Below are 21,695 nucleotides of genomic sequence, written 5' to 3'. Positions count from 1 at the left end.
TTCCTTGTATTCTCCCATTTAAAACTTTTACCCTAGTAGGTTGATTGTATGTACATGGAGAACTTTCATAATTTGCAGGCTAAAATGACGACTTCTAAAAACACAATTAGACTAGTTTGTTAGAGAAAATGTGAGTGTAAGGATGTCACGAATTTGTGGCATTACCTTAAATGAAGGGTCATGAAACAACTTGGAGTACTCATAGAAATATAGAAGGATTGTTGAGAAATAGTGGATTGTTCTATACTTCGAGATGAAGTATTTTCTTAATTTGAAAATTATTGTGAAATTCAAATTCACAACTTTTTGTAACTATAAACATTGTACATTACAATTAAATTTTAATGAACCTTCAGATTAAAGAGAGCATTGCTATTAAACTTTAAGGGAGGGCTGATTGTTATTAGAACCTAAAATTCCAAATTGTTTATATGCTTGTAAATATATTTAATAACTAAATAGATTTATAAGAATATCCTTTAAATAACTTTTATTCCAATAATAATTCCAAGTAAAGAAACTAAGAAAAATTGTGGGTTAATTTTAATCCCCTATTATGTGCATACAAGATTAAGTAGGAATACAATAAGATTAAGAAAGGTTGGTCTTGATAAATAATAAATTATTTCTTTGATAAGAGAACAAATGTTTTAAGAGCTTATTAAGGTTTAATCTTAAATTAAATTAATCATTAATTAACTCCCCATGGACCTAATCTTTCTCGAGTATGTCAAAAAGAATAGAACATGCATAAAATTTCAAAGAAATAAATCAAAAAAATACCAAAGCTGAGTTGTATGTCTTTTTTCAAAAGAAAATCAAAACAATTTTAAAAATAACATGTTTTGAAATATACATGCATAGTTTGATCATCATTTAAAAATAATTTATATACATGTAAAACCAAAAATAAAATACACTATAACTTGAATCATTATCTAAAGAAAAGTCTTGTACCAAACATTGAAAAACAAAATCACTTTAAATTTCAACTTTTGCGATTTTTCAATTTAAGTGTGATCGACAAAATACAATTTTCCAAATAGGCTCAACATACATCAATCTTTTGCTATGAACATAGTGTGGCTTTGTATGTAATCTGTATGCATAGTTTTCGCCTTTGATATGTAGAAGGGTAAACAAGAACACCACCTGACTTTCAATGTAGGGAATTGAACTCACAAGGCATGTGGAAGATTTGTGATTTTCTCACCAATAAGAGATTCCTCCGACCCATGGCTGTAAAAATTCATCGTTTAGGTCAGTTAGAAAGAAAAAGGAAAACAATTCTCTTAAAAAAACAAAAACAAAACGGTTACCTTAGATAACTCAGAGCTGACATTCTATACAAACATGTGAATACAAGAATATGCAATCCTATGGTATAGAAGAAGGCAAAAGTCCGCGCATATCTGCAACACGAGATTGTTTTAAAAAAATAAAATTGTTATTAGTAGTAAGAATTGCTAAAAGTGATAAAATCTACTACAACATTCAAGAAGAAAAGAATAATTATGATAATATCCACTTTCTTTTGGGAATATTAAATTTTGAGTACAAGAACACACATGAAATCAGCTACATAGAACAACATTGCATTGGAACAAAGAATATTCATCCTTTTCATTGAATTCAAACTTTTGAAATTCTAAAGATGGCCACTTGTTAGCTGATTGTTATTTTTTTGGTAACCAGCTTTTTTTTCAAGCACATCAATTCTCAGTTTAATATGACGATTTTAGTGAGAATCGAATCTGAGACATGTAAGAGCTCTTTGATACAGGTGTTTTGAATTTTATTTTTTTTGTGTCCAGTTTTTTATAAATTCTCTCTATCACATCAGAATCATTTTAACCATCAAATCACTCATTTCATCAACAAAATACTAAAATACCCTTATTACAAAACTTACATTTTTTTATCCCCTCTTCTAGCCTAACGGCAACAAGAGTGGGTTCGAGCCCGTCAGGTGGCAAGTTTTGTGTCTGGTTAAATGATTAAGTGTGTTTGGGGGCTATGTGCTTAATCCTTTGTCCCATTTTTTTAAAAATTTAAATTTTAAATATAAAAGGACATGATAGTAATTCAACCAATTAAAAACCCAAATAACCTACTTTTTTTTATCAAAAATGTTTTTGACAAAATCCCAAATAACCAACATCAAACAAGCTCTAAGTCTCTTATAATCCAAACCTCTTGCTACTGAGCTACCCAGGGAGAGGGGAGGATGAGATGTCTCAGACAGTGTCCCCTCTCTGTCCCATTTGAAAAATCACACTTAAAAATATAATAAAAATAAATATTTATTTATAAAACTATATTTTTTACACATGGGACCGGGAGGGAACATTGTCGCAGACAACTGATCCCTCCCCCAGAGTGGCTCAATTGCAGACAGTATCCCCTCCCCCAGAGTGGGTCAATCAACTTATATAAAAGGAAGAGTAACAAACAAGGGTGTAGTAGCTTCCTTATTAATATCATTTAACATGTTTATAAATTAATCCATCCATTAAAAATAACTTGGATGGTTTTGGACAAAATGCTCTTAACCAGATTAGACAAACTACCTTTGGGAAAGTGGAGTTTCATACATCTCTTTTTTTTCCAAATAACATCTTGATATTGCATTAATAATATTAAAAAATAAAATAAAAATGAGAATGGTTCAGTAATTTCTGTTTGAACTTTCCTAACACACATCTTTAAGCTGAATAAAAAATGTTGGCAATTTAAGAGTGCAATTTATAGCTTTTACATTCCTTTACCAAGTCAAGTCGTGAGCAGGAAAAATCCTTACAAAGATAAATAAGGAAGAAGTTGAGTTTTATAAACTATAACTAAGTTGTCCCCCATTTGGAAACACTTATAATTTTGTTTTGGTATCCAAATATGGATTCAGATGAAAAACCAATCAACAATCAATCCTGAATACATAATCCATCCAAATTCGTTTCTGGATCCAGAATTTTCATATCCAGGTGTTTCCAAACACTCTTTGTTTATGAATATTGATTTTATGTTTCTTCTTCAATAGTCCTTCATGTGTTTGATTAAGGCACAAGCCTCAATTGGAAACAATTTTGATTTCTGGATCCAGATACAAAAACGTTTGAAAACTAAGTTAAGCTTAGTCAGAGATGTCCCTTCAGGGACATCCGATAAAATTGGAACGATACAGAGCTTAGTCAGAGATTGATTAAAAAAGTTATTTATGTTTCTAGATCCAGGTATTCCAAATGAGGTAGCTTCCGAAAGAAAATATCAATAAGACACCTAGAGTAAAATGTGACTCAACATTCCAATCAGTTTAGCAAAGTATCCGATTGGAGAAATTAAAGGGAAAATAGCATATGTAACTGGAAATATTTCAATTTTAGTACTGCGTCAAATTAGTGATCAAGAAAGCATACTTGTTGCCAAGAAGAAACCGCCCACTGCTAAGCGTAATTTTATCCCGTAAACCCAATTCCTTGTACCTTTGATCCCTTTCCTAATCACATGCAATTGAAAGAATAGCAATCAAGATATAAGAAAAAGGCATTAAAGTTAGTCCAAATAAAAATGAAATAATGACATGTGGCGGCATATTTATTGTAGATCCTTAAGCAGTGTTTGATATCACAGTTTATCACTTAATCTGAATAATTAAGTGATATTATATCAATTAAGTTGATTTCATAATTGTTATTTAAAATCAGCTCATATCAACCTACAAAATCTAGCTTAATTCGATAAGTGATGAATGAGTTAACTCGGTAATCTAGTAAGAGCATCTAAAAGACAACTTTAACCCATGCATTAATTAAATAACGTCTTTATAAGGGTAAAATAGTCTTTAAGTACTTTCCCGATATTGGTTCCACATTTTATCAAACCAACTTACATGTCAAGTACTTAAAATAGGAAGTATTTTCATTTAGTTTGTTCAACATCTACTTTTTAGAGAGTTGGACTCATTCACACATAAAATTAAGTTTGATCAAATGCACCTTAGTCTTCGTATTAAAAGTACAAGCAACACTATTTAGAATCATCTGTCACATCAATAAAAGTTTGTATTGTTAAGATCAACTGGGAAAATGATTATACAGATAACTTCAGAGGATATTGTATCCTGAGAGACTAAGCATTTTAACTGAGAATACACAGTTCTCTAACAGATATCATATTGATGCAAAAGGAGTTTGATTTAGAAATTTTGTTATCAACAATTACATCTTTTTTGCTGTTGTCCAAATCCAATATCTTTGCTCAAGCTCATAAATCACCAAATGAAAATGTTTTAAACTATAAATCATCTCAATAAATTAAGAAAATTAAGATATACAAACCTTTTTCGAAAATGCTGCAAATGGGTTTATATCGTCCTCATATATCTTCCTATACTTCGACTCTACATCTGAGTGAAAGCCGCTTTCCAAATCTTCTGCTTGCTGAGAATACAACAGAAAATTATGGGTAAGAGGATATTAACCAAAATACAGAAAAAAAATTGGAAATTGCAATGATAACCTTCTTCGATCCTCTAGAAACTACTTTTTCGTTATTGTAATCCTGTACATAACGAATCTTCCCATAAAGCTTGACATTATCTGCCTTTGTTTTCTCCAGTTCTGCTGTCAGAATGCCTAACTTCTCCTTTAACTGTCTTACCTCCTGGAAATACAATCAGAAGTTGATTATTTCACTTCATGTGGAAAAAAAGGTGATATCGATACAAACTCTTTGCAAACCAATTCTCATATTAACAGTAAAAAGGGGAGAAAACAACAGAAATGAAATTATACACACACCTCTTCTGTCTCTCGCAAGCGTTTCCTAAAACGATCTCGCTGGCTGCAGATAACTTTAAGCATTGAGCTTTGATCTTGTTCAGAAAAACTTTTTTTTGCATCAGCATTCTGAAACATAAAGAGTTTGGAAATAGAATTAAAAAAAGGGAGATCAGAGAAATGTAAGACAATAAGGTGCCACCAAGTGAATATCATGCACTGGACCACAAAGGAAGTTGACATGAGATGCAAAGATTGTCCATAAAAGCAATAGAATGCAGCAAGACAATCACAATACTGGGCCACTTGAAAGAACTTGTGTAGCTGAATCTGAATCTGGCTAAGAAACCAAGAAAAATAAATTGGATCTAGATCCAGATAAGCTTGTATGAAAAGTGTGGCTGGATACATATATATATTGTAATTTTTCATGGTACTTTTATGCATATTTAATTTTAAGTTTACTCTTTTTCTTGTAAATTGTATTGTTTTATGTATATGCTTTATGCTCCATGCATTTGCTTCTATCCAATAAAAGGGGTTTTTGTACGGGTTGAGAAATTTTTTTATCTTATTGACATTTAGCTTCCTTCTGTTCTTTTTGTTTTTGTTTATCTTCTCTCTTCAATCTGTAATTCCAAGATAAGTTTTATTTCTAATGAAAAGCTGACCTTTTAAAAAAAACACATAAATGACCTGAAACAAAATTTAGAAAAAATTGCTAGAACTCATATATTTTGTAAAGAATAGACAAACCAAAAAAATACTAAATCAGTTAAAAGCCACTCCATGGCAATTATGATTGAAAGCAAATTCACAGATTTTTGACATTTCGTTTGTCCCCTATAACATAATAAAAATATTTTTTTTTTCTTTGTGGAACCTGTTTCTGAATCTGGCCAGGCAGAAACAGCTATGCCTGGACACCTCCCATATCCAGAAATGTTTTTGGATCACTATTCAGATTTCAAGCCGTTTCCAAATTTAGAATTAGGGAAGTTCGGTAGGAGACAGAATTGGCCGATACATAGATGATAAACAAATAAAAACAGAGAAAATTGGAAGATGAGAACAGAACTGATTCAACTGATCTTCTACAAGAAGATCTAAGACTATTATATAATGCCTTCTCTACACACTATTTACAATTCAACCATGTCTTTATTTACAAGAATGCTATCAACCACATTTACATACTTCTATTCTTTCATGTGACCAAATAAGGGGGTGACTCATGCCCAAGGGTGAAAACTAAGCCAGAATGGGTAGTGTTCTCAGCAAATGGTGATAAATTTCAAGCACACAAGTAAAGGGAGTATTCTTGTAAAGTGATTGTTGAAATTGAGTTGATGGGTCAGGCCCAATTAAATAAAGTGTTAAAGGCTTAAGTTTGTTAAGTTTGTTAAGTTAGTTAGGACAAGTTGTTTATATATATATGAGTAATTCACACAAGAGGGTTAGAGATTTTAGAGGTGTGAGTGATATATATAAAGAACGAGGTGTAACTGAAACGTTTAATTGTGATAGTGGAATCGAGTTCGTAACAGAGCTCGACGGAGACGTAGACCATCTTTTTTGGGTCGAACTCCGATATCAAATCTTGTGTTGTTTTATTGGTTTCTTGCTGATATATTTCTTAGTTCTTTGATTGATTAGGAGGGAAATTCCCTACAGTGATAATACATTAGACAATGTGACAGCTATAGCACCTAGTTCTATATAATCATAAACCATCTAAAAGAGACAAACCATATACAATTTCTATAACAAAGCAGAATTGTCACTTAACAAGAACTGAACCCAATTTTCCGGCCATTTTAGAGGATAATATGATATTTCGAATTATCAAAAATTTCCAGGCCATTTTTCTATTTGTTTGGGAAATCTGTACTTGTACAATCTGTCAAAAGTTATAATTTATTGGAGATCCAATTAGCAGGATTAGAATGCAAACTTGATATATTTGATTAAGTTTTATTCCCTTTAGTATGGGATGTAGAATGTATAAATAAAGGTATGTATTCTAGTTTTAATTATTCAGACATAAAAGAGGTTACTCTTTCTCTCATCTTTGCAGTAACTCTTAGTACCCTGTTAGCTACTCCCTATGTCCATAGAATGAATGGAGAATTGCATAAATTTATGTTCCAAATTGATAGGATATTCTAGTGATTTAGGAGAGATTGTCTAAAGTGTCTGTAGAATTACTGAAAGTAGTGAGTGGTAGAGTTAGTGGTGTCAGTGGGTGCAGTTACAAGTTGGAAACAGCCCATTATTTGATATGTTTGTATAATTATTGTTCATTACTCATTTAATTCACTATACTGAAAATTCAGTCTCAATATTTCTGTATAATCTCTCTGAAAGTATCTAAACTCAGTCTCCTACACAAAAAACTATGCTGATAGTAGTAGGACAGATTTTAAGTAATTGGAAAAAGGGAAATTTGAGAGTGTTTTAGGTAAAAAAAAAATGAACTATTGACCATTCTTGGTATGCATGATATGTTGATTTTTTCACTCATCTTATGTACAAGTAGAATGTTTAGATAACAAGAATGAGATGGGAAATCAGAGAATTGGGATGAGACTTAGAAGAAAGAGAATGAGAACATAGCCAAGAGGGGATGGGGATACAGACAGATTCTATTCCTTTCATTTCATAAACCTAACCCTAATCTTTACTCCTTATATATATACTTTATAATATCTTAATGGGCCTCATAAAACAATCATTAAAATAGCCCATTGGCCTTGTAAGATGTAAATAACGACATCTTACAACACCTTACAACACAATGATATCTAGTGGGAACACTATTTATTTCTTATAATGATAGAATTCAGATTTATTATAATCTTATATTGTTCTCTTCAATGCATCTATGACCCCTTCTTGTTTTCATTCTCATTTTCCTTCTATATGATGCATGCCTGCATAACTTTCTTTTGGAATCAACTTGGAAACTATACTAGGTTCTATACTTTAGTAATAGCCATAGGTCTGAATTTTCTGACCTTCCCCTTTCACATTACTTGGGCTAGCAACATACATCAGCCAACCACCATTGCTATCAGAATCTCAATCGTCAAACATGGTTTCCTTTTTCATTATTTAAAAATATGTATGTATTGATTGGCAAATCATTAACATGGCTTAAGAGGTCTGCTCTGTCGAGATGCTTTGGATAACTTTAACAAATGGAAAAGAAAATACAGCACAAGAGGTGGAAGAAGACATACTTCGGATGCATTTATTGTAGCTGATTCTGAAAGATCCCAATCATCAAATAAAGCTCCCTTACGATCCTTGGAACTATAGCCCTGCACCACAATAGCACAAAAGAGAAGGCCTATTTATTCAGATTAATTTCATGTCATAGCCAAATTTCTGGCTCCATACTTCGACGAAACTTCCCATCAACAGCAGTATCACTCGCACTATAGAACACACTAAGCAATGATATCACAGGCACTGCCTGAACTTGAATTTTCTCATGCTAACCTTTTGTATATCATCTTCTAGCTTTTGATTCAATCTCTGTTGTTCGCTAACTTTCGCTGTGAGTTCAAGGATCTTTCCTTCAGCTGCTTCCAACAATGAAGTCTTTTCAGAAAGCTTGACCTGAAACATTGAATAGCCATGAAATATTTAGAAAATGCTATAAAATATCTAGTTTCTCAATCACATTCATTAAATAACTGCAAAAAGCATCAGATTTCTTAAGGGATAAAAAATTATGTGTAGGCCACACCTTTAACTGTGTGAGCTCATGCTCCATTCTCCTGTTTTTATCAAGAAGAAGAGACTCGAGTTTGCTCATTTCTTCCCCAGTGGTAGCTACTTCCCAGTCTTCAGCCTCAATTGAATTGTACCCGACAGCCTATCACATCAATGATAATGCATAAAAAGTGAGGCACTAACATAATCTTAAAACACTATTGCTTACTAAACTTGGTTTCTGTCAAATTTCTGTCTAATTTCTGTCTGGAAACAGTAATAGAGGAATACTCAATTCTGTTGTATTTTACAATGGAGGTTACAATACGTTATACAAAGAAAAAAACATGAAAAAGTATTGTATTTTTTTGTTCTTAAAATCCCTTACACTATACTATCATATGTATTGTATTTTAAGTGACTATCATATATATATTATCTTGCATATCTTAACACTATCCCCTCGTGTTGTAGAAAAAAGTCAATTATGCCAAACTATAGAAAATTGTATGATATCTTGTAGAGATACGACCTAGATCCAAGCTTTTACTGAATAAAAACCAGTCACCTTCTATATGTTTTGTTCCATCACAAAATACAAGGTAGGATATGATGTCAATTGTGTTTGTTGAAATCCTCACTCAATATGGAACTGTCATATCGACGTGAGCTTACAAGTCAACTGGGCCATAAAATTATTATGCTTTAGTACTTGATCATACTTCCACGGAAAGATGATATCCCATAATTGACCAATGATAACAAGCAAACAGCCCAATCAACATCACAAAAGCTATGTAATTCTTAGTGATTGTGATTTATATATACTATTCTTGCACCAAGTGCAATTCTAGGTAATCACCTGCAGAATTTTAATTTTTTTTCGCAAATCATCAACTAGTTTTTCGGTGGGCCTTCCTTGCAGTTCCTTCTTGATATCCTCAAGAACAGCTTCCTGAAGTAAAAACAAATATTGTATCATAGAATGTATTTCCAGTGTACTGATATAAAATCATGTTGTATTGGCTTCCTTAACCATTTAAGGACTTCTCACACAATGGCTCAGCGTTAAGCCATACCAATTCAAGCACAAATGTAGCATATAATTATCATCACTAGATAAGAAGAATACCTTTTCATTTAATAGTGCATTTAATTTCTTCATCTCATGGATATGCTGCCCCCGCTCATTTGACAATGTGGATTCTAAATTGTGAAGTTCCACGTTCAGTTCAGATATTATCTTCTCCTTGGCACTCAGAGAATTCTCGAGGATGCTAGTAGAATCAACATTATCACTGCAATCATATAAATAGAAAACTGGATTAGTCAAACAAAGAATAAGGTGGGGAGAAGGAAACATGAGAATTTAATGGAGTAATGGATTTTCTTTTTCTTTGAAAGGGTGAAACACCAAGTAGGGATCGAACCCTCAACCTCCGCTCAAAAGAGCGAACACTCTAACCACTGAGTCGCTACATTGGTAATGGATATTTTATTACCGAAGGTCACAAATATGCTTTATGAAAGTATCTAGTCAGTGAAAAGGCTAGAAAATGCATGCAAACAATATTGAAAAATTAACCGAAAGTGGCACATGCAATAAAAAACACTTAATTAACTATTAATAACATGTTCAAAAATATATATGTAGAATTATCTTCAAATATGGAAAGTTAGTAGCAAATCAATCAAGTAGACTAATTTATTTGTTAATTGACCGAGAATGAAATGTGATCAGTAGTAAATCAATTACACTAATTGATTTGCTAATTGATTGAAAATTTGCTATCAAATCAATTATATGATTTTATTGTTTAAATTATTTTATTTTCTGTAAATGTAATTTTCACTATTTAAGCACTGACTTCTTATTTAACAAACACAACAAAAACACAAACAATAAAATATTATTTTCCTCTCTCAAAATTCTACATGGTATCAGAGCAGGTTTTTCCTTCTTGAAGGAACTTGTTCACAATTTTCCGCTGCCTCCTCCAATGGTGGAAATAGCCATTGGAGGAGAACTCAAATGATTTTATAATCTCATATTTTTCTCTAAAACTATTTATCACAAATCCCAGTGTTTTATTTCATAGTTCAGTCGAATCTATATCGAGCATCGTCTTCGTGTCTCGATTGATTTATTTTTTCTCTTTTTTTTTGCAAGCACCGTCTTAATGTCTCGACAGATTTCTTCCAACATTTCATATGTCCAAAAATTATCAGTTTTCACTTCAAGAGCTAAGCCAAGAGTCAAGAACCAAGTGCAAAGAGCCACTCCTCTAACTAAGTGAATCATGAATTTGAATCAGTCAACTTGAAAGAATGTCATCAACATTTTCATCTCCTCGACAACATCCTCTCTACTCTCATAGTTTCCCAAGGCCTTTCCTATTAGGTGGCTAACATTCTCATCAAAGCTCTTCCAAGTCGATTTGAGGAAGTATGTGGCAAGTTGAGCAATCTCAACATCTATTACCCAACTTGAAGGGAAGTGTAGAATTATCAAATATGGAAAGTCAATAGCAAATCAATCAATTAGACTAATTGATTTGCTAATTGACTAAAAATGAAATGTTATCAGTAGTAAATCAATTAGTCTAATTGATTTATTTGCTACTGACTTTCCATATTTGAAGATAATTCTACAATATAAGTACCATATAAAATGGAAAGTATCAAACAATTTTGTGATTTCTAGACATGAAGGTATAATAAGAAAAAGTTATAAAATTCTTTTTGTCGGGTTTGTTGTTTCATCACAAATATGCGACCCTCGCACATACTTGTGAATTAAAGAAATTATTGCATCGCTTCTTGATGCTTTTGGGAATAATACCAATACTTCAGAAGAAAACGTTATACATCAAATCATGTTGGCATTTTCAAAGGGAAAAGACAACAAATATGACACACACATACACATTATAAAAAAAACACATTTAATGATTTTTTTGAAAGTAAGAGAAGTTCCTATAAGTCTTAGGAAATTGAACTGTAAAAGAATATATCTAATAGATGTGCTTCAGGTAAGTGATCATCAGAAGACAGCATATTTGGCCAAAAACAAGAGTAAGTGCAGTTGTCAAAATTACCTTATCACCCACAAAATAAAGGAGAAGTAGGGTGACTGATTATAGATGCTAAGAGTAGAAAGGCATATTAAACATTCAAGAAAGTGAAGAAGCACTAATATCACTCCCTCTTCACTATGGTATAAATGTACATACTTGACCCTAAACACAAATATTTTAATGCAGGGGAAGAATCACAGCATAGAACAAATAGGAAAGAATAATTACAACATTAAATTAGGAAATCACCTCTTGTTTTCACTGTCTTCATTTGCTGTTTGTAACTGGGATCGCAAGAGTCCCTGTCCAAAGTCCAATAAGTTTGAGAGAATCAACAAGAGAGACAACGAAGGAAAGAAATATATTATCATTTTGGCACATTCATTGGATAGCTGAACCCGAAACCTTGGAGTAGGACAATAAATTGACACTTCTGGAAATTTTAGAACTGTAGACATAAAGTATGATCTAGGATCTTGGATTAAATGTACAACATAATGTTCTTAAAAAATGCAATAAAAGTGCATAAAAGAAGCTCCACATAAGCATTGGATTATCAGAAAACAAACTTGATATTTTACTCTGTTCAGTCTTCAATTGCTTGGTCTTACTAAGGACAAAGTGTACACCAACAGTGTAGACTGGATAATATGTTATGCTCCTAACAAACTATTTGGACTACAGAAGGCATTTAAGGCCCCTGGACTCCATAGTTTTTTTTTTTTTAAAAGAACTTTTATTGAAAAAAATGCGAGAAGCATTTTGAATATTACATAGTACAACTGGTAATTATATAGTAATTGTTTTCTAGTAATATTAATTTTTATAAAAAATAAAGACTTAATATCTACCAGCAGTTATTCTTCAGTGTATTCATACTAAACTTCGTCTGTCCAAAAAGAGGCTTTTAACTTATCAGCCTCTTCTATCCATTGGGACTATCACATGACTGGGCTGCACCCCTAGGCTTCTTACAGAGTGTGTATTGCAACAGAATCCACTAACAAAAAAATCTTAGAATTGAAACAATAATCCTCTATATAGAAAGCATTTTGCTTACTCCCTCTCTCTCTCTAAATTCACAAGAAAATCTATTGTTATAGTTTTTCTTTTGGGGAAAAACGACTTGGGTTGTTTTATAAATAAATTAAAAAAGGGAGAAAATATGGTAGAAAACAAACAAGTTTTGTTTCTACGATAGTGAAATAAAAGTGACAGATGATTCAAACGTACCAACAACGGCATACAATTTTACATTACAAGGAAAGAAAATAAATTAAGCTACTCTAGAAGACTTTATTGTTATAGCTACTGTTCCCTCATATATTAACATCATTAATAGTTAAACTAATCTACTAATCCATTCCAAATAAATATAATATTTCTCAACGTCCTCTAATGCACAAAATATACTAGCTTAATGCTCACTCTTGAATGTGTAAATTGACAATTTGACATACCTTCTCCCTTTCTAGGCTAAGAAGACGGCTTTGAGCCCTTTCAACTTCATCCATTAAGAGAGTGACCTCTGATTGTTTTGTTGCTCTATCTTCATCTGATATGGATGTTTAAAAGTTGTCAATTTGAATACAACAAAATTGAATAACATCAAACTTCATGTTGACTATTAGTTTACCTGATTGAGCACGAAGCTCAAACATTTGACTTTGTGCCAGTTCATGTAGCTTTTGCATATTTGAAACACTTTCTTTAGCATGTCGTAATTGATCCTGCAGCAATTGTTCCCTAGGCACCAGAGTAACACGTAAGTAACATACTAACATTGCACAAATAAAGCAGCATACAACAATGCCAAGGGCATTCAAGTAACCTGGAATAAACCTAGTAGAACTCAGATAAAAAAGGAAATAAAAACACAAAAAGTAAGCACATGCATATTTTAGATCAAGGTCCTTTCTATATAAGTTCTCTCTCAAGGATTGAACATAACTAAAAGAAATAAGATTTTTCCAAAACTTGCATGCTTGTTTACTCATCTCACGAAGCCACAGTAGCAAGTATGGGACTAATGCTGATCTTATTATTAGAAAGAGGACAAAGGATCAAAGCCTGCTAGGATTTAGGACACGATTCAAGTGTAAGGCTGTTTGGGAAGGAATTGTTGGAAACTCACCTAATTCTAATTGAAAGTCCATTGATTCTAGTTTTGGATGTTGAAGCATGCAAGTTTACTAATTTAAACTTGACAATGAATTGTTCTATACAATGTGTAGAATAACCGGCAAGTTATGTACAGTTGGGGTAATGGGTTCGGTTATATTGTAGTTGTACACCAATTTGTTTTCCATGTTTTTGGGAATAGATGAGTCGTGTTCCATAAGCAGGTATAGATTGGACAACATGCTTGATAAAGTATGGACTTAGTTGAGGAAGATAAGAGCAATGATTTCCAGCTTTGGAGCTTTTTCTGCATTCTTTTAAAATCCCATTGTCTGATTCTTATTAAATTACTAAACTACCGGACCATTGGATTAGGAATGCATCACACTATACAAAGAAATTAACCAGCTTATGCATGAAACATTGAATTTCCCTAATTATACAGTCAATTTCTAGGTGCCAGCACAATGCTACTATGACTATGAATTGGTAAGTGAAAAACCTATAATTAAAATATAATTTAGGTGTAATTAGACACATGGATAAAATTGAATCACTTCCAAGCTTATACAGGACACTGGATTGAACCTAATGAAGCCCAATAAAGGACACCGGATATAAAAATAAAAATATATATATAAAGAAGCAAAAGAACAAAATAAGCCCCATAAGAGTGTACCTTTCTTTCAAGACATCAAGAGTTTTCTGGTTCTCTTCTGCCAAACTTCGCTGTTTTATCTCCACAATTTCTTTTACCTTCTCCTCCATCTGTTACCATTCAGATAATGCAATGAAGAACCATAAATATAGTGTAGTAATAGATACTAAATTCCATGAAACTGTTCAATGAAACAAATTTAATCTGGCAAGATAAGGACTATTACTTTCCTTTTCATTTTTTTTTAATGTAGAAAGTTAGCATGACCCCCACAGTCATGACTTTCACTTCCATTTAAGGCGTTCTAAGTGGGAATCAAATAAGGACTATTACTATATTGTATAATTATCTACTCAATATTTATCTATAAGTGGTTAAAAGATAATTATCCTAAACTATTATCCCATAATTCTAGGAAGTAATTCTATCCTAGAAACTCATTTTATTATGTATTTAAAGGGCATCATGACCCATGGAATAAAACCATCACATTTTATTCTCTTTTACTTTAAAGGGCATCACACAAGGAAAATAAATTTATTTGTCCAATGCTATGTATTATTTGGTTATAAGTTTTTCTTTCACAATAACTCACTCTTCATTAATTTGATTTAAGGTTCTATTTTTACTATGAGAGAAGATAAGAACATTTTCTAGTATGTATGTTAGAAAAAGTGTTTCAAAGGCTACCTCCTTGGTACTTAATGTGTTTACATTGAATATTATAATTGAATAATAAAATTCATCATCATTACATATGTTAGTTCATAGTGCCAATTTTTTATGTTCCAAATTCTAAAATTAATCTAGGTAAGCAATGATCCAGATAAGGTCTCTGGCCCCTAAGAAAATAAAAACACAAAGCATCAAAGACCATTTACGGCAGGATGTTCTGTTTTCTCCAAAACCGAAGCACATGTTGTGAAACATCATTTGCATTTGCACACTCAGTTTAACTACAGAAAGTAGCATGGTTTATTTCCATAAGCAAGAAGGAAGAGATGGCAAGAATAAAACCAAGATCAATGTTAATTGCGAATCAGAAGATGTATAAATGCAGCAACACATACAAAACTGACCTGTTGTTCTAACTGGCGAGTTCGCTCTTCTAGCCTTCTGATTGTTGCTTGTTGATTCTTCAGATGAGCTGCTTCTGTCCTAAACTCTTCAAGTTCAAGTTTCATCTTTCGGTTTTCTGACTCCAGTTCAGACAATCTGGAGTCCTTATCCTGCAGAAGAGCGAGATATCGTAATTATCTGGCAAAATCATAAAATTTCATTTCTTTTATAGAGAAATATATTTATCAATGCACTGGCTTAATCAACACAATTTGAGATAGAGAAAGTGAATGTTATTGGAAAATGAATAGAAACTTGTCTAATGTAAACCAGAGGAGAGTACAAGTCAAGGATGGTGCTAAGCCAAAAGTACAAGTGTTGTTGGATAGGCTTGGAGAGAGCCAAATAGCTTGTAAGATTACTATCCTTCGTTGTTTTTGCCGATCAGAACTCCACAATCAATTGCCAACTATTTGAATATCTTGTTCAGAGCACTTTATTGTATTACAATATCTACAAGTTAATTTTTTAAAATGTTAAAGTTCATATTGATAGTGTTACTGCGAAGGAGAAATCTAGTAATACAAACAGTGTGTACACCAACCAAGTCTCTCATCCATCAAACTGAATTAGACACTAATATATATATATATATATATATATATATATATATATATATATATATATATATATATATATATATATATATATATATTGTACTTAAAAGATCTTTAAAAAATAAGCCAAACCAACAAATAATTTTTTCCCAAAATCTTTTTGAAACCTACAGTTCTTACATTTCATATGGATTTTTCAAGATCGATTAGTCTTGTCATGATGTCATCTACTTTGGAAAATCAAATTAGCATATCAAATATAGCTACTCTTAAAGCGTGTGTCAAATGAGTTCAGACCAATTTGAACTCAGATATGGTCTGCAGTTTAGAGGATTAGCCTATTGGTTGAACCGAGGTACCTACAAAGCAATTTACACCAAAAGTTGAATGTAAAACTCACAGAAATTGAAGCAAGGACTTGGTATGGATCAGGAGCTTCATAAAGCTTCTGATAAATGTTAAGGAATGCATTTTCTCCAAACTTTGCCCTCTTGGTAAGATTGTCAACCTCTTCCTGATAGCCTTTAAGTAAAGAATTAAACAAACCTAACTTTTCTTCTGCAGAAGCCTTCTTGAAATCTGATACAAAAAAGTGAAATTAGGGTGAGAACCATAGCCGGTGAATTGGGAAAAATCAATACTCAGTTAACTGTCAGATGCCAATGGGGAATAAACCTTTCATCCCCCGACAATAGTCAGATGCTAGAAGTAATTATGTCAGAAATAGCAAAAAAAAATTGCTATCAGACTAGAGAAAGATCGTCACATACCTCTGGTGCTCTCTGCAAGTTTTCGCCTGTTTTTCTGGCTGTTTTCCTGATTTTCAGCTATCTTTAGCCCTTGTTCATCCAATATACTTTTTTCCTTCTCTAGATCAAAATCTAACAAAAGAAACAGAACAAGACCATGTCATAAGAATTCTTTCTTTATTTTAAAATTGAACAATTTGATGAGATGGTTCGCTACTAAAACCACACACCATAGGATTATCAATAGCCTGCAACAGGAACTGGGTTGGAGTTTATGTGAATATGTGACAACTGGGTATGAATGATAAGAAAACTAAATGAAATATAGAAATCCAGACATGCTGATCCCAGATGAATATATCACACAATATATCATGATATACAAGGGATATATTCTATTGCTGAATAAAGATCGACAAATAAGATATTATCAGTGGGCCGAGACATCCAGTAATGCTATTGTGGTATCAAAGTCAAATGTAAGGGTTAAGTGCAGGTACAAAATATGTATAGGTTACAAAAGAACAAATACATTGAGCAAAAAAACACTTTGCTTCTCATAGCAACAAACTTTTCCGTAATGTCAACTCTCTTTTTCATTCTTCTTTGACAATTAAATGATGAATGCAGCCTAGACAGAATAGTGAAATTAGGAGATGGGTATAATCAACCCTCCCTCTCATTTATAACCCATGGTTACATGTCAACAAGTGAGCAATCTGCTAATAGCACAAAATATAAGAAATAACAAAATGAGAAACTAAATGGTGATACCTCATCAAATCAAAAAATCTTGTAAATATTTCTGTAATAAAATGATAAGTAGGATGGGGGTTACCTAATGATATATATTGTGGGTCTAAGTCAGCTAACTAATGTTGCATTTGGATAAGCATTATAAATAGTCTAATTTTTCATCTGCCATTGCACATAGGATGGTGAAATATGGGAGTGGCGTTCGCAATGTTTAATATATTTTTGGCTTTCCAAAAAATATCAAGATGAACTTGCATCGTCCAACAGTTATAAAAAAAGCAACAAAAAGGTTCTCAGAAAGCTATGAAGATTTTTCCCTTTGTTTATACTATAACATTAAATGGGTAGGAACATGTAGAGAATATCCAATAGAATGTAGAATATCCTAATACAATTATTTATTGTTATGTTTAATGTATTCGTATAAATAGGGAGATAACTATCTCAAAGTAAAGTGGAGTAATCATCTATACTCCAGTAACTCAACTAAAAGATAAATGATTTGAGTAAGAATTATCTTAAGAAAAAATCATATAAAGTCTATTTAAAGGGACTACCCATGAAATAAAATTACACAAATTATTATTCCGAAAATTCACATTAGAGCCAAGGTTGTATCACATCTTGTGTAGAGTCATTTTCAGCCCTGATATTATTAAAGAAAGCTCTGAAAAAATTATCCCAAAAAGAATAATCAATGTCTACAGGTGTTTGTTTCATGGCTGATCAATTCAACAATCAGTGAAATATGAGAAAATTTTCTCCTATGCTAAAAGAGGAGAGTTCAAATCATATAATGCAGTTGAACTGTTTCAAGTTGAAGCAACTCGACCAGGAAGACCTATCAGTAACCCAATATTTCTATGAAGTCATATGCAAGTAGCAACTCAACTCTAAGAAAGTTTTTCCCATAAGTTTCCAATATCATCTTATATAGTACATCTCCAACAATAACCTCGACAATATCTATATCAACCTTAACATTAAGACATCCTTTCTAAGCATTTATTCAAGACTGAACCCTTGAAGTTATCTTTTACTTCAAAAGTTGGCATAGTAACCCGACAATGGTTTCTTTTACCTAACCTTACTTCTATAACTTCATGGGGTATCTACCATCTCAAATGGTGTCCCACTCATATCTAAAGGGTTTTATCTTCCAAACCAACTAATTCTAGCTTCAAGACGCACATCATGAGTTTGAACAACATTATCTGAACAAATTCGGTGAACAAATGGCCAGATGAAAGTAACTCTAGTATTTAAGGTTTATGTAACAAAGGGCAACTCACACAGCATAACTTGATCTTATAAATAGTGAATCTATTTCGTTATATTTTTAATCAATACTGCAGATGGAAGCTGCAATCAATTAGAAGCTAACCCAGAAAAAGTGACAGACCCCAGTTTTATAATGAAACATTGATATGTTGAAGCCTATGAATTAAACTAGTTGGTAACACCATTACACTAAAACATTAAATGGGGCACATTCTATTGCGCAATTTGGACTACTGTACCTTTCCAGAAGTTGGCGATGACAGAGACTGGAGCGGAAGATGAAGAATTAGACTTCTCTCTTTCTGGTCCAACCTGTGAGGCTTCCATTGATGATCCGTGAGATCTATCTGTTTTGGAGATGGGTCTTTAGATATTGTTCAAAAACTTTGATACAACATTCGACTTCGCAAAGCTTTCGTATTGTAGATGGATGTTGTCAGCTAGGTCAGTAAGGTGAGAATTGATCGAACATTAGGATCTGAACTCCAGATCTTGGCTCCTGTGAAAGAAAACCGGTGAAAATTGGTGATTTGATTCCTTCACTCGTTGAATTTGGAGTAAAACACAAGCTGCTAAATCAACTATGATACGAAAATGCAGAGATCAGAATCATAGGTGAAAAAAATGGGAAAAAAAATTAAATAAACAAATATGCAACAAACTATATAAAAAATGTTGTTATTTTGTAATAAAAAGTAAAAAGTTCATTTTCTAAAATGAAAAATGATAATTATATTTTTAATAAAATATGGTTTATTTTTTTGGGAACCCATTTTATTTCTTTTTTTTTTAGGAAATAATTTTATATTTTAACATTTTTAGTGTGAATTATTTTTTTTTCTTTCGATGGAAATCAAATATCAGCAAAAATAATAATTATCATTCATGATAAAAAAATAAATAAATAAATAAAATATAATTTCAATTTGTTTAATTTTTTTAAATGAAAAAAATTATATACCAAATTAATTCATTTTATTTTAATTTAAGAGATTAACACAATATTTATTGTTTTATCTAACTTCAACTAAACTTTAAACACGAGAATCAAACCCGTGACATTTAAAGTTTTAAACAAACACGTTAAAATTTTGAATATCGGGTGACCCAAACCTGTCTCAAATAATTGGATATCTATGTAATCCAAAATTATTGTTTCAGAATCTAACTATTATGACTCGATTAATTACAAATAAAATATCATTTTATTATTCTTATAAATTTAAACCAAATAAAATATTTGGTTTTAACTCATTTTATTATTTTTATAAATTTAAACCGAAATTTTTGAAGTCTTTTATTTTATAAATTAACAATTTTTAATAAGGACTTTATTTTTTTTTTAAATTAACTTTTTTTTAATGAAATTGTAATTATTAACCTATTAAGTTCAAATATTTTTATTTTACATCGGTTCACTATTTATTTTGATAAGATCAACTGTGAAAATTGGTGCTTTGTTTCCTTTCACTCATTGAATATGAAATAAAACATAAACTACTAACCAACTATGACATAAAAATCTCAATGTTATTTTGTCAAAAGTAAATTTCTATTCTAAAATCAACAATAATAAAATAAAATAGCTGGTTTATTTTGGGGAGTCATTTTTGGTGGATTTTTTTATATTGTAACAATTTTTAGTCAAAATTAAAAAAAAAAATCTAAATAATGGGAATCAAATATGACACTAATAAGCACTCTTTCAAACTAATTATCAAAATGATAATAAATAAAAGTAATTTTTTTATATTTTGAATAAATTTTAAATTTATTATGAATTAAAAATTATTAAAATAAAATTTAATTTGCATTTTATATGAAAAAATGTAGTGAAATAATTTTTTTGTTGAATAACAATCAAATAAAATTAGAAATACTTTTTTTATTATTTTTATAGTTTCTTAATTATTTTATAAATTAAATATATTAAAATAAGTACATATAGAAAACTTTGTGATGGTATTAGCTTAAAAAAAGTGAAAGTAATTTTTTTATCTTATACAAAATATGTGATTAAATTAGATAAAATTTATTTGGATGAAAAAAATATATTTTTTAATAAACTTTTTACATTATGCTACAGAAAAAAACATTTTTTTTTTTTTAATTCTTCAAAAACTTGCCTAAACATATTATTTAGGAAAGACCGAAAAAAGTAACATATATATAGGAGAGTAATTGAATAGTAAACTGAATTTGATTTATTTTTGAAATATGATATTTTGTTTGAAGTAAAAAACACCATGTACTAAATAAGTTAATTAGTGACATGGTAATGGATAATTCGGTGTTAATATTAAAAGAAGATGATTGTTTTAAGGTCATAACTCCCGTTTTTTCGTTTTCTCCCCAATCATGTTTATTATTTCAATAAAATTATTAGGTGAGTTTAAAAAATACTTAAATAGTCAAATATTATTAAATTTGTTAATATATATAGTACGTAACTAAAATATATTTCAAAATTTTAATTCATCTAAATCAATATTCCAATAAAATATAAAAAAAAACTCAAACTAAACGTTTCTAAATTGGACAATTATGTTATATTTTTTTCTTTTCTTTTCTAAATCACTCGATGTTAGGTACATCTTAATTGTTTTTGTCAATAATAAAATTATAGATTTATATCATGTTATTAGACAAAATGATTTTTTGTTTTGTAATAATATTCTCAAAAATAATTCTAAATTTTAATAAAAATTTAATTAACTAATAAATTAGTAATTTAGTCATTATAAGTTGAGTATATTTTAATTTTTAATAAACTATCCACTTTGTCTTATACATCACACATCCACTTTAATTTTTTATTTTGATTAAAAATTTCAGTGAATGATATAAAATATTTTGACAAACTCATCAAATTGAAATTTATG

General features: G+C 31.0%; 1 protein-coding gene across 1 annotated transcript; it reads right to left on the bottom strand.

Moving 5' to 3' along the window:
* Positions 1-963: 963 nt before the first annotated feature.
* On the bottom strand, positions 964-19,388 carry LOC124941429 (protein CASP). The gene is made up of 19 exons (XM_047481755.1): positions 19,053-19,388; positions 16,798-16,908; positions 16,428-16,606; positions 15,431-15,580; positions 14,373-14,461; positions 13,209-13,318; positions 13,033-13,127; positions 11,822-11,874; positions 9,628-9,793; positions 9,358-9,450; positions 8,530-8,658; positions 8,280-8,399; positions 8,018-8,098; positions 4,797-4,904; positions 4,516-4,659; positions 4,335-4,436; positions 3,414-3,493; positions 1,320-1,412; positions 964-1,239 (listed from the first exon to the last, which is right to left on the bottom strand). The coding sequence occupies exons 1-19, from the start codon at positions 19,138-19,140 to the stop codon at positions 1,179-1,181; spliced, it is 2,052 nt and encodes a 683-aa protein (XP_047337711.1). The 5' UTR covers positions 19,141-19,388; the 3' UTR covers positions 964-1,178.
* Between the last annotated feature and the right edge of the window lie 2,307 nt (positions 19,389-21,695).

Source organism: Impatiens glandulifera, chromosome 6, assembly GCF_907164915.1.
Source record: "Impatiens glandulifera chromosome 6, dImpGla2.1, whole genome shotgun sequence".
NCBI classification, from domain to species: domain Eukaryota; kingdom Viridiplantae; phylum Streptophyta; class Magnoliopsida; order Ericales; family Balsaminaceae; genus Impatiens; species Impatiens glandulifera.
The sequence above is the reverse complement of the archived record's forward strand: the minus strand, read 5'-3'. Positions and strand labels throughout refer to the sequence as shown.

Excerpts from the sequence above, each read along its gene's own strand:
- LOC124941429 (XM_047481755.1), bottom strand. The coding sequence starts at position 19,140 with ATGGAAGCCTCACAGGTTGGACCAGAAAGAGAGAAGTCTAATTCTTCA. Across the intron at positions 16,909-19,052 it reads CATCGCCAACTTCTGGAAAG|ATTTTGATCTAGAGAAGGAA; the intron begins GTACAGTAGTCC and ends TTCTTTTGTTAG. Across the intron at positions 4,905-8,017 it reads CTACAATAAATGCATCCGAA|AATGCTGATGCAAAAAAAAG; the intron begins GTATGTCTTCTT and ends TTTATGTTTCAG.